Source organism: Xyrauchen texanus, chromosome 50 (genome assembly GCF_025860055.1).
Source record: "Xyrauchen texanus isolate HMW12.3.18 chromosome 50, RBS_HiC_50CHRs, whole genome shotgun sequence".
NCBI classification, from domain to species: Eukaryota; Metazoa; Chordata; class Actinopteri; order Cypriniformes; family Catostomidae; genus Xyrauchen; species Xyrauchen texanus.
Genome location: NC_068325.1, coordinates 22,297,097 through 22,310,565, shown reverse-complemented (window position 1 = coordinate 22,310,565; position 13,469 = coordinate 22,297,097). Strand labels below are relative to the sequence as shown.

Below are 13,469 nucleotides of genomic sequence, written 5' to 3'. Positions count from 1 at the left end.
TTAACAACCACTCAGACCACTCTAAAAACCACATAGCAACCACCCACAACACCCTATCAACTGCATAACAACCACCCACAACACCCTAGCAACTGCTTAACAACCACCCAGAACACTCTAGAAACAACATAGCAACCACCCACAACACCCTAGCAACTGCTTAACAACCACCCAGAACACCTTAGCAACTGCATAACAACCACGCAGAACACTCTAGAAACCACATAGCAACCACCCACAACACCCTAGCAACTGCATAACAACCACCCAGAACACCTTAGCAACTGCATAACAACCACCCAGAACACCTTAGCAACTGCATAACAACCACACAGAACACTCTAGAAACCACATAGCAACCACCCACAACACCCTAGCAACTGCATAACAACCACCAAGAACACCTTAGCTACTGCATAACAACCACCAGGAACACCTTAGCAACTGCATAATAACCACACAGAACACTCTAGAAACCACATAGCAACCACCCACAACACCCTAGCAACTGCATAACAACCACCCAGAACACCTTAGCAACTGCATAACAACCACCCAGAACACCTTAGCAACTGCATAACATCCACACAGAACACTCTAGAAACCACATAGCAACCACCCACAACACCCTAGCAACTGCATAACAACCACCAAGATCACCTTAGCTACTGCATAACAACCACCAAGAACACCTTAGCAACTGCATAATAACCACACAGAACACTCTAGAAACCACATAGCAACCACCCACAACACCCTAGCAACTGCATAACAACCACCCAGAACACCTTAGCAACTGCATAACAACCATGCAGAACACTCTAGAAACCACATAGCAACCACCCACAACACCCTAGCAACTGCATAACAACCACGCAGAACACTCTAGAAACCACATAGCAACCACCCACAACACCCTAGCAACTGCATAACAACCACGCAGAACACTCTAGAAACCACATAGCAACGTTTTAGAAATCACAAAGAACACCTTAGTAACCAAACAGACATGTTTTATTCAGAGCGCAGCTCATCGAATGTCAAAACTTTATTTCCCCTCATATATGGTGCAGTTGAAGAAGGAATACTTTTGGTATTTAAAAATAATAATTATGGTTACCCAGTTTGTAAATTGTGATTTAAAATATTGCTGTCTCATGCACTCCAAACCTGAAGTAGGGGAGAGATTTGTTGTGTATTTATTGTCAAGTGTCAAAATTACTGCTTTATTATACATGACAAAGTTAATAAATGACCATTATTGACATCATATTTTAGTTTTATTTTAATTAGATCAGATACAGTTGTGAGAGGGGGATTTTACGCTGTAATATGTCGCCATATGCCCCGTAGTCGGGCACGTTGTAACATTTCACATCTTCTTTTTTCCAGGTAGATGGCGAAAACATTACAAGCTGTATTAATAAAACAAGAACACATATTTGTACCAGACACGTGTCAAAGTCATGTGAGAAAGAAAAACACTTTGAACTTCAAGTGTATTTACACAGACGTAAGAAAACCAAAAAGTGTTCGTTTGCGCCCCGAGCTCTTTTTGTATCCCCAATTTTTATCGCCTCAATCCGGGTGGTGGAGGATGAGTCTCAGTTGCGTCCGCTTCTGAGACCGTCAATCGGCGCATCTGATCACGCGACTCGTTGTGCATGACACCGCGGAGACTCACAGCATGTGGAGGCTCATGCTACTCTCCACGATCCACACACAACTCACCACACGCCCCATTGAGAGAACCACTAATCACCACCACGAGGAGGTTACCCCATGTGACTCTACCCTCCCTAGCAACCGGGACAATTTGGTTGCTAAGGAGACCTGACTGGAGTCACTCAGCACACCCTGGATTCAAGCTCACGACTCCGCTGAGATACCGCAGACCCAGTTAGTTTCTTTATTTTTAGCCTGTTTAGAATCAAACTAACAAACGCGATTACTCGTTTTTTTAAATATAATTTTCTATTATTTAATATTAACAACATTGCAATGCACCTTAATACCATTAATTGTATTTATTTATTTATTTTTTGACAGTTAGCACTTTCACTTTCAATCCTTATTGGCATTTCAGTTGGTAGACAACAACCAATAACACAAAAACAAGTAACATCAAACAAAACAAAATGTATAAAAAGCTATTTATAAAAGTAGGCCTAAATGCCGGAATATAATCAATAAAATTGTCTATCATGCAAATCTACCAGGGAGCAACTCGCCATCCGCGCAGACGATTAAATTAACCGTCAATTCAGTTTTACCGCACGCAATTTATTTGTTTACAAGAGCGGCTTATCGAGAGAGAAGACACGGTTATCAGTAAACTCAAGATGCTGCACATTAGACGGCACATCGTGTCACTTTGGTCTTTATACGATTATCCCGGGATGTGTGTGAATGCGAGCACAGATTACGGGAAAGCTCTTGCAGTGTGAATGAACAAATTTTGCAGTCCCAGAACAGTTCCCGGAATGACTTTTCCTGGGATTAATGCTGAGATCTCTGTGTGATAGGGGCTACAGAAACATTCTAGAAACTTCCCTAGCAACCACCCACAACACCCTAGCGACCGCATAGCAACACTCTAGCAACCAGAGAACACCCTAGTAACCACATAGCAATGCCGTAGCTGCCACCTACAACAACTTAGCAAGCACATATTAACACCCAAGCAACCTTCCAGAACACCCTAGCGACTGCATAGCAACACTATTGCTACATCCCAAAGAACAGCTCATTACACACACACACACACACACATAGTGACTATGCTTACATGGACATCAGAAAGCAGCTTATTGCGTGGACGCAGCGTTCCGGTTTACATGCGTCTCGGTCAGTTAGCAGCTTTTCCCACAGCAACGTAACTTCCCTGCGACGCTAGAGTAAATAACAAACATGGCAACCGAGGAAGACTTCACCATTTTATTCTACATTCCTACACATTCCTTTGTTTTACTTCCAGATATTCCAGAATTGTTGCTGTGTTTGTTTTCTTAACTTTCTATCGTGACCTGCAGCGGAATTGCGCTTCAATAGTGGGGTTTCCCGCTTACGTAAAGCTCTGGGATTCCCCCGGTGCATATGCAAAGACACGAGGGGCCGTCAATATTTGACATTGGCATGTACAATTGGGTATAGTTTATAGTGCATGTTCTTTTCACACTGTACTCCAAGAAATGTAGAATTATTTCTGCTGTGTTGACTTGTTGTTGGGCTCCATCGTAAGACGATTGTTCTCCGGTCTGTTCACGCACATGCGCACTCCTCAAACGGTAATGTGTTTACACGGCCACATTAAACCGCATCTCCTGGAGAAACCTTCAGTAACTATCATTTACCCTGAAATAAACACGTCTTATGTGCATGTAAACGTGGTCACTGAATGTACAGTCTACTGTACGTTAAAGGAGGTTTTGCAGTAACCTTAAATCACTGTCACGCACATTCAATTATTCACAAACACAGACTAAAAATAGCATCACACACACACACACACACACACAAGAGTGCACTAGAAATCTGTCTGAAGCTTCTGTTTTACACAAATGAGATCTTTATAGTATTATGATTGTTTCCTCTAGACGGCGATTAAATGGTGATTTGTGCTTGAGTGCTTGTTGAGATTCAATCAAAAGTCTGAGATCTTAATATGAACTCAAATATTTATCATCAAATTCTTCCAAGAGCAAAAGATCTGAGCTTTGCCATCTACATTTACTCTGTATGTCTCTATACTGTATGCCAACAAATGTCTCCTTTCTGTCTTATTTTATTTCTCCTAGATTGAAATAAGTTCATAAACAAACTCATCCTCATTTCTCCCGCTCTGATGTGATTGTGGGTTTTTCAGGTCTGTTATTAACTCACTGCTGGGAGATTTGGGATGTAACCGGTCTTGACAGCAGTCGGGCAAACGCGCTGCTGCAGCAGATCTTGCGTGTGTTTCTCCTGCGGGCGGCACATGCAGAGCAGAACTCACGCCAGAGGAAAGTGCAAATCTGTGTCAAGCCATCACACGTTCCAATAAACCAGCAGAACCATGAATAAATAAAGTGAGTGTCCTGCTGATCAGGAGCGGGTGTTCAGACACGTTACAAACGTTTTAGGTCCGTTTATTTAGCGTGTTAACTCGGTACATAACGAAAAATAACGTGTTCAAAAATGTACGCTATTAATCAAGCCCCCGGACCATAATAAGGAAAGTTCACCTTCATGCCAGCAGGGGGCGGTATGCACAACTCCGGCCATACAGACAACAAACTACACTTATGGTGCATTCAAATACAACGCGAAGAAAATTTCCGCCTTGCGCGAGTTGGACCGTTGGATTATAAATGTGTTTTTAAACTCGCGCGAGTAACGCGAACCCCCGAGTATTCCCGCTTCTCTTCCGGAAAAGGACAGGAAGAGGAGCTTCTACGACGTGGTTCATTGTAAAGTTCAACCAATAGCTGGAATCAAGTAGACGCGCTTATTTTCATGCGCAACTTCCTCGCTCACTTTCCTCTGAGCGATGTCTTTATTCGTCCGGTCTCTGCACATGTATGACGTTGTGTCATGTATGAAACACCGCTACAACAATCTTTTCCAGATTTCTTCTGCTACTACGTCAGTGACATACGGACTATCTCAGTGCTGATAGGCTTTCGCGACAACGCGTTAAGCGGATTTTTCGCTCGAATTGAAAAATATAAATGTAAAAAAAAATCGTGATTTCACGTGTTCGAGTTGCGCCATTCGCTTCCTTCGCGCTTCCCTTTCCTTTGCATTGACATTGTATGTAATCGCGCTGTGCGAAACGCATTGTATGTGACCATTGTACCATTACTGACAGCAGACAACACAAGATAAAAAAAATCGATTTTTCATCGCAACCAAATTTAGATGCTCCAAAAGTGTGTCTGTACAAGCGTACATAGAAAAGCCCTTATAATTAGTCTACCTCGGACAGATTGACGAGTTTAACTATAAAAGGGATTTATCTGAACTGTAGGCCAATAACATGCTTATGTTCAATGATGACATGGAAATAATACAATTTATTGCCTTTAAAAGTCACTTTTTGTGTTCTCAAATCAATACTGTGCTCATCTAACACAATAATGCAATGCGTTTAATTATCTGAATTATTATATTTATCACATATTTTATTGAAAGCTGCACTACGTACAATTTTCTGGTTACACATTAACAAATTGCATTATTGATTGAGTAGTTAAACAATGAGTGTTCAAAACAATATCCTTTCAATATGTGTAAATAGGAGTGTTTTATATCTTCATCGAAGCAAGTAATATTTCAGTTTTAACTGTTTAATCGTACATAATATCATCTGTCTCCAGTCATGATCACACACAGGCGATGTCTAGATAAGCTCGAATCATGAGGTTCGTCCTCCAGAAGAGCAGAAACACGACTGACGTAAAGCGTTCTTACGCTAATTGCTGCAGTTTCAAGTTTCAACCACAGATGTCGCTAGAGAGCACAAAGTTACATAGTGCAGCTTTTATATATGTCATTCTTTTGATTAAAACTTGTAATTGAAGCTGTAATTGTTTTCATGATCAGTTTTTACATGTTATTCTTCAGTGGCGGGGCGGAGGGCGGGGCCGGGTCATGATTCCGCACACCCGCCCCTAATCAGGCTAATTACCTCTCAAGAGGGATAAAGGCCGACCGCAGACGGCAGTGCGACAGAGAGAGAGAATTACGGGCAGCTGTCCGACACCTTTGTGTGTGTGTGTCTGGTTCAGTTTTATATTCAGCTATTATTTATATTGCAAGCCGGTTCTCGCCTCCTCCTTTCGCTTTAACCCCCTTTACCCTGGTGCCGAAACCCGGGAAGGAGGAGGGATGTGCCGTAGTGGAGTTCTCCCCGCTACCATCCACCCCAATGGAGGAGCCCGGCCGCCGGAAACAGAGGAATGGCCGCCGACCACAAGGGGAGGAGGGGCTCCCAACCAACCGCCTGGAGCTGTTACCACTGCCAGGGGCGGGGGAGACCCCTACCGTCCACGAAAAATGCGCCGGGGCGTTCCTTCGGCCAGGAGCCGGAGGACTGCCTCCGATCCGCACAGGGAGGCGTGGCTGTCGTCCATTAGTAGGTGGAGGAGTGGCCGAGGAGCAAGCTACTTTTATATTAAACTATTATTTATATTGCCAAGCTGGTTCTCGCCGCCTCCTTTCCCTTTAACTCCCTTTACATCCTCTCTTAAAGGTGCAGTGTGTGGTTCTTTGGAACATCCAGCAGTTTGGTAGATTCTCATTTAAAGTGCCACTAGCGCCACCAAATGGCGCTAGTGGCAAAAATGATCACAGTTTTCAAACAGTTTTCCTGAACACAGGAAACATCTCATTTACTGCTGTCTATGAGAAACAATTGAGATATTAAAGAGATTACATGTGTGATCTAGCATGGCGTTGTGTAGTTATAGGTGGTGATAACTCAGGGAGACACACTGCTAGAGGAAGATGTCATCTCAGATCAGTGGCACTGCAGTCAGTGAGTGCATGTGCCCGTGAAGTATTTCTGTGGGATTACCCAAGATGCCCCTGTTCACCTCCAGATGGCAATGTCTCGGTTTAGTCTCAAAGGACACACAAGAGCGCCGGGGGTCGCAGGAGTCACCGGACTCTAAAACCGCAGACATAATTGTGTCTTAGTGTAACAGGGAGGCACTTCGCTCATAATGTGACAGACTCAAAGAGGAAGACAGTGAGAGCACTTCAACTGAACCACATCATTTAACTTCTGCAACACACACTGGAGCCAAATATAGACAATCGCTGCTGTCAGTTCACATGCCAAGCACACATACACACCAACAAACCTGCTGTCTGCGTGCACACGACACGATAGACATTATATACCTTATCTATCCTGTACTGTCCATTCTATATGATATACTATTTTACTCTATATACTACTACCTATTATAAGAGCAAGAGACTTCAGAGTCTGAATGAGAGTAATCTAATTAAATATTCAACCAGATGCACAATTCTGAATTAAACTTAACCCCTTACCCTGACATTTAACATTCTCAAATACTGTTTTTCAGTGGCGGACTATTGTGACTGATTTGTATTAGATCACAGGAATAAAAGCTGCACGGCAAAGGATGTGCGCCGTCTCCATGGTAACAGATACAGGGATGGCGTAGTGACAGAAATGCACTTAAGAGACAGACTGATACAGTTACTGAACAACAAATTCTCACCATATTCGTGCTGGATGTAAATAAGTTTACAAATTAATTCATGTGTGTATGATAAATTAGCGTGAACTGTAATGTCTGAGTTTGCTGTAATACACTTGACCGCCAGATGTCGCTGCAACGTCACGTTGTATCACTATAAGTAACGCAACACACTGAAGACAATTTAAAAACACTGCACACACACACACATTGTGGACTTATGTTAATTACACTTTTATTATTATTATAAAATACACCATATTTATCCCTTGTGCGTCAAGTTAAAACAAAGTTACTCAGAGGTCCTTGGAGGACAAAAAATGTCATAATATTATATATCAATATTATTTTCCACTTTCAATTAGTTAATTTTTTTAACCAACATCAGTCTTGATCAAAACTACCAAATATTCATTCATTTTCAGGATATTAACCCATTAAATGCCAGTTTGTTTATATAATGCCACTGTTGTTTTTATGAAAAAAACAAAAACAAAACAAAAAAATTATTATTTTACATATCACCATGTAAGCTAAGGGAATTTATTTATTTTTTATTATCACAGTCTGGGATATATCAATGATTAGCAACAACATTGATTTTAATGCATTGTTATTTTTTGTGCAGTGTCAGATAAAAACAAAACAAAAAACTGCCATAAAAAATACTATATATTAATATTATTTTACACTTTCATTTACTTTTTTAACCAACATCATTCCTGATCATAACTACCAAATATATACAGATTATATACAGGATTTTAACACTTTAAATGTTTGTTTACATAATGCCACTGTTGTTTTTTACACTCACACACACACACACACACACTCTCTCAAACACAAACTCATACACACACACACTCATACACACACACACTCTCTCAAACACAAACTCATACACACACACACACACACTCATACACACACACACACACACATACACTCATACACACACACACTCTCAAACACAAACTCATACACACACACACTCATACACACACACACTCTCTCAAACACACACACACACACACACACTCTCAAACACACTCATACACACACACACTCTCTCAAACACAAACTCATACACACACACACTCATACACACATACACACTCTCTCAAACACACACACACACACACACACACACTCATACACACACACACACTCTCAAACACACACTCATACACACACACACACTCTCTCAAACACAAACTCATACACACACACACACTCATACACACACACACTCTCTCAAACACACACTCATACACACACACACTCTCTCAAACACAAACTCATACACACACACACTCATACACACATACACACACTCTCAAACACACACTCATACACACACACACACACACTCATACACACACACACACACTCTCTCAAACACACACTCATACACACACACACTCTCTCAAACACAAACTCATACACACACACACACACTCATACACACACACACTCTCTCAAACACACACTCATACACACACACACACTCATACACACACACACACACTCATACACACACACACTCTCTCAAACACACACTCATACACACACACACACTTGTATCTGCATCATGTATTCAGTTGTCCTGCAGGTCTCTATAATACAGCAAACAGAGTACACACACACACACACACACACACACATACACACACACACACACACACACACACACACACACACACTCACACACACTATAATACAGTAAACAGAGAATACACACACACACACACACTCATACACACACACACACTCTCTCAAACACACACTCATACACACTTACATCTGCATCATGTATTCAGTTGTCCTGCAGGTCTCTATAATACAGCAAACAGCACACACACACACACACACACACACACTCACACACACACACATGTCGTGTTTCACACATTTACACGGACTTTCATACACATAATGGCTTTACACTGTACAAACTCTATATTCTACACACACTAACCCTACCCTAAACCTAACCCTCACAGAAAACTTTCTGCATTTTTACATTTCAAAAACATAACTTAGTATGATTTATAAGCTGTTTTCCTCATGTGGACTGACAAGATGTCCCTACAAGGTCAAATCTAGGTATTACTATCCTTATGGAGACATTTAGTCCCCACAAAGTGATAAATACACGCTCACACACCCACACACACACACACACTCACACACACTATAATACAGTAAACAGAGAATACACACACACACTCTCTCTCTCTCACACACACACACACACACACACACACACACACACACTCTATAATACAGTAAACAGAATAGGGGAAAAGCTTGTATTTGCTCCACAGGATAAACATGAGGGAAATGGTGCCATCTGGTGGAAAATATTAAAAAAGGACATTTTGGGGGGTCTGGGTATCTCAGCGAGCAAAGATGCTGAATATCACCCCTAGAGTCACGACTTTGAATCCAGGGTGTGGTGAGTGACTCCAGTCAGGTCTCCTTAGCAACCAAATTGGGCCGGTTGCTAGGGAGGGTAGAGTCACATGGGGTAACCTCCTCATGGTCACTATAATGTGGTTCTCGCTCTCGGTGGGGTGTGTGGTGAGTTGTGCGTGGATGCCGCGGAGAATAGCGTGAAGCCTCCACGTGCGCTACGTCTCCACGGTAACACACTAAACAAGTCACGTGATAAGATGCGCGGATTGACGGTCTCAGACGTGGAGGCAACTGAGATTCGTCCTCCGTCACCCGGATTGAGGCGAGTCACTACACCACCACGAGGACTCAGAGCACATTGGGAATTCCAAATTGGGAAGAAGGGGGGTCGGGGATCAAATATTGCATTGTTTCAATGGGGACATTTTGTCCTGAAGGTCCTCAGTGTAACTATTTTATCTATTATAGATGGATTATAAGAACTGAGGTTGAAATATCAAAATTCCCCCCAAAAATACACACTTTTGGCTAAACGTATGCCGTTGGCATTAACACTTGTAATGTAATGATTGAAAAAACAAGACAAAAATGTCCCGAAGGTCGCACAAGGGTTAATAATCAGAAGACTTATGGACTTTTAATGACAGCTTGGTGATATTCTTAGCTGGTTCAAGATGGTCCTCCAGTCTAACCAACTCTAAAACCAGCCAAGAGACCCCCTGACCAGACAGGAAGACCAGCAAACCAGTTGGATTGAGATGTTTTTCAGGAGGTTATATGTTTTATGTAGTTTGGTCGTTGTTTTCAGGTCGTGTGTAGGTGATCCCTGAGCACAAACCTACGCGCCAAAGCAAACAAAGGAACCTCGGTTCACATCGCCACTCGCTTCTATAATTACACGCCGAAACTTTACGGTAAAGAACGCCTTCACGCGGATATTGTTTTTCCACTGAGTGTCGTCATGCGTGTCAGAGCTGGGCTTTACGTCAATCTCCATATTTGGAAACGGACGGAAGCGGAGCGTCACCATAACACGCCAGTGTTTTCCACCCTGACAACCAATCAGTCAGTCAGCGAGCTCAAGTGAGGACCCGCCCATCTGTTTCATTGGAGGTTCTGTGTGTCACTCAGATCAGTGCGGGTGACGTCATTAACTTCGTGTGTATTTATCCGCGGATTCGCTTCCTTACAAACAGAACGCAGCGCTTTGAGAACAACAGGATCTCTTGGACCGAACCGAACACAAAGGAATGTTTGCGTTATCGTAATCAAAAAAACGTTTTGATTCAATTCACCAGCGACTCAGGACGGCGGCTGTTCTGTTTTTATCTTCACTGTTATCATCATCAATACTTTTGGAGGTAGTGAAATGACTCACGGTACCGAAGCAGAAATGACCCCGGAGATTTCGGCCGCGGCAAGTTTTGTGTGCAGGCTACTGCGCAGCCGCGGACACCTGAGTGACGCACAGCTCCAGGTGTTCAGAGACTGTCTTGCGCATCGACTCTCAGGTACTGCGATGAACTTGATTAAATACATTCTGTGAGTTAGTATGTTTAGCATGTAGTATTTACAATTATGTGCCATGGTATTGCCGTCTTATGTGGACATTGTACTTGGCTATGGTATGTTTTTAAAAACTGTGCCAGTACCATGGTGCAATGACCCTATCAATTGCTAATAATGAGGTACTTTGATATATACACCATGGCCCTTTTTATTTCCATATACCCCAGGGTTCTTGGGTAGGGTACTTCAAACAACACCATTGTATAACCACCACTGTGGTGTCCACTGATCATGGTATTACAATGGTTTCTCCATAGTACGTTTGAATGTTTAGCCAACCAAGATGTTGTATTTTTAACCATTCAATCAACAACTTATAGAACAAACTTTATATTTAGTTATACACCTTTTTTGTTTTTGCTGTTAAAGATGATTTTAATTTTTACGGAACGGTTTCCTCCTTTTCCAGAACACTACCAGCATCACTGGTTCCCCGACAGACCACAGAAGGGTTCCGGTTACCGCTGTATACGCATCAATCACGAAATGGACCCACTTATTGGCAGAGCAGCTGGACATATTGGACTGACTAGTGGGCAGCTGTTTTCTCTCCTGCCACGGGAGCTTACGCTCTGGGTTGACCCGTACGAAGTGTCGTACCGCATCGGCGAGGACGGCTCCATTTGCGTTCTGTACGAAGCGGAACCTCACGTCCCAAGCCCCGCCCCCAGTGTCAGAGGACCCTCAGCATACGACCAAACAGCCACCTGCAAATACCACTTCACGATGGGCGGCCGTACAAGTCCACCGAAAAACTACCTGATGACCGTGTCCAGCTAAACGTATGGGACCGGTGTCCGCTGGTGCCACGTCTGAACGGCCAACTGCCACTTTAACAGTTTACGTTTCCTGTCCTTTTACATTTCTAGACATTCAGGTTCTAAAACAAGTAATTTAAGATGTAAAGCTAAAGCACTGGTTGATGATATGGATGATATTTGGACCACTGACTCTTACAGCACTATACTAAATGAATATTTTATTTACCCTGAAATGGGTTTTGGGGTATTTTCACTGGTGCTAGCACATTGTTTCAATGCAATAACGATACCTCACGTCTCTCACAAGATTGTAAAGCAATTAAGGTCAGAAACATACTCTAACCAAGTGTGCAAACGCTTCGGCAACACTTTGGGCCAAATTCCTGAAGCGTGACTTTCTGCGTACATTTGTCTGTAAATTGTTGCAATGTTCCTTGTGTGTCATGAATGAGGTCCATAGTACTTAACAGTTGTTATTGTTTGGTTAAAAACTCACAGTTTGCCGTTATATTCCAATGTCTGCGACGCTTTCGCTACAGTAACACAAAAAGACAAACCACAGTTTGGCATTACATTAAAACTATTATTCAGACTGCTAGTTGGAAGCATTTCAGTGGTTATCTACCAAGTCTCTTCAAACTGTGGCTTCGCCATGACAGTACTTGACATTTTATGCCAATGTCTGCAGTAGCACCTCCTTGTGGCCACGCTGAGAATGCAATCATATTCTGACACACTTTGGTATGCAACGGCACATGAAATAAAGTTTTAAATTGTGCATTTTTCGCCAGAAGTGTTTGTATTAGCATGCTTGCGTAAAGTGTGTTTTGGTGGTGTTTCATACAATTGTTGCAGGAGCTGCTACTGACTTCCACAATTCCCTCTGCCTTAATGACGGCGCCACCACTCCCTTAATAAATGTCACTGCCTGACTCTCTTATTGTGCAATATTCAGGCAATATGCTCTTTAAATTCCTTCTGTAATGTCATGAAATGAGTCTGAAATGAATCTTTCTCAGGATGCTTTGCATGTGGTATGTTGGTTGGTATTGGGCCGCAGTGCCAGTATAGACTCTCGTCTGTAGCGTTCTGTGTCTCTCGTGCTGCTGAGCAGCTTGTTTACCGTAAAATGTAGTTTTTGTAAGCTATCGAAGCGGAGTTTGCTTTTAATGTACATTTTGTTTTTTAAACACATTTGTGCAGATATAGTGTACAGTCAATTTTTATAACAATAAACATTTTATGAAGAAAACGTATGACTAATGTTTCTTATTACTCTCTGAATGTTTTAAAATGTCTGTTATGGTTTCATGTATCTGTTCTCCTTTGAGAACTCCCACGAGTGTCCGGTCCGAGGGCGTGTTGGCGTTATCTAGGTTGGTACACGTCTGGGCTTGTTTATGCTCCTACACACAAAGAAAGGGTTGAAATAAGTGTACGTTTACTCTTCTCAACAACGGCTGTTCTGAGAGATTAGCTCCAATGAAAAACCGACATTTTAATG

At 42.3% G+C, this 13,469-nt stretch overlaps 1 protein-coding gene across 1 annotated transcript; it reads left to right on the top strand.

Moving 5' to 3' along the window:
• The first annotated feature begins 10,821 nt into the window (after positions 1-10,821).
• Positions 10,822-13,221, top strand: LOC127641138 (protein BTG2-like). The gene is made up of 2 exons (XM_052123926.1): positions 10,822-11,146; positions 11,614-13,221. Exons 1-2 carry the CDS (start codon positions 11,005-11,007, stop codon positions 11,982-11,984), a joined length of 513 nt encoding a protein of 170 aa, XP_051979886.1. The 5' UTR covers positions 10,822-11,004; the 3' UTR covers positions 11,985-13,221.
• The last annotated feature ends 248 nt before the right edge of the window (positions 13,222-13,469 follow it).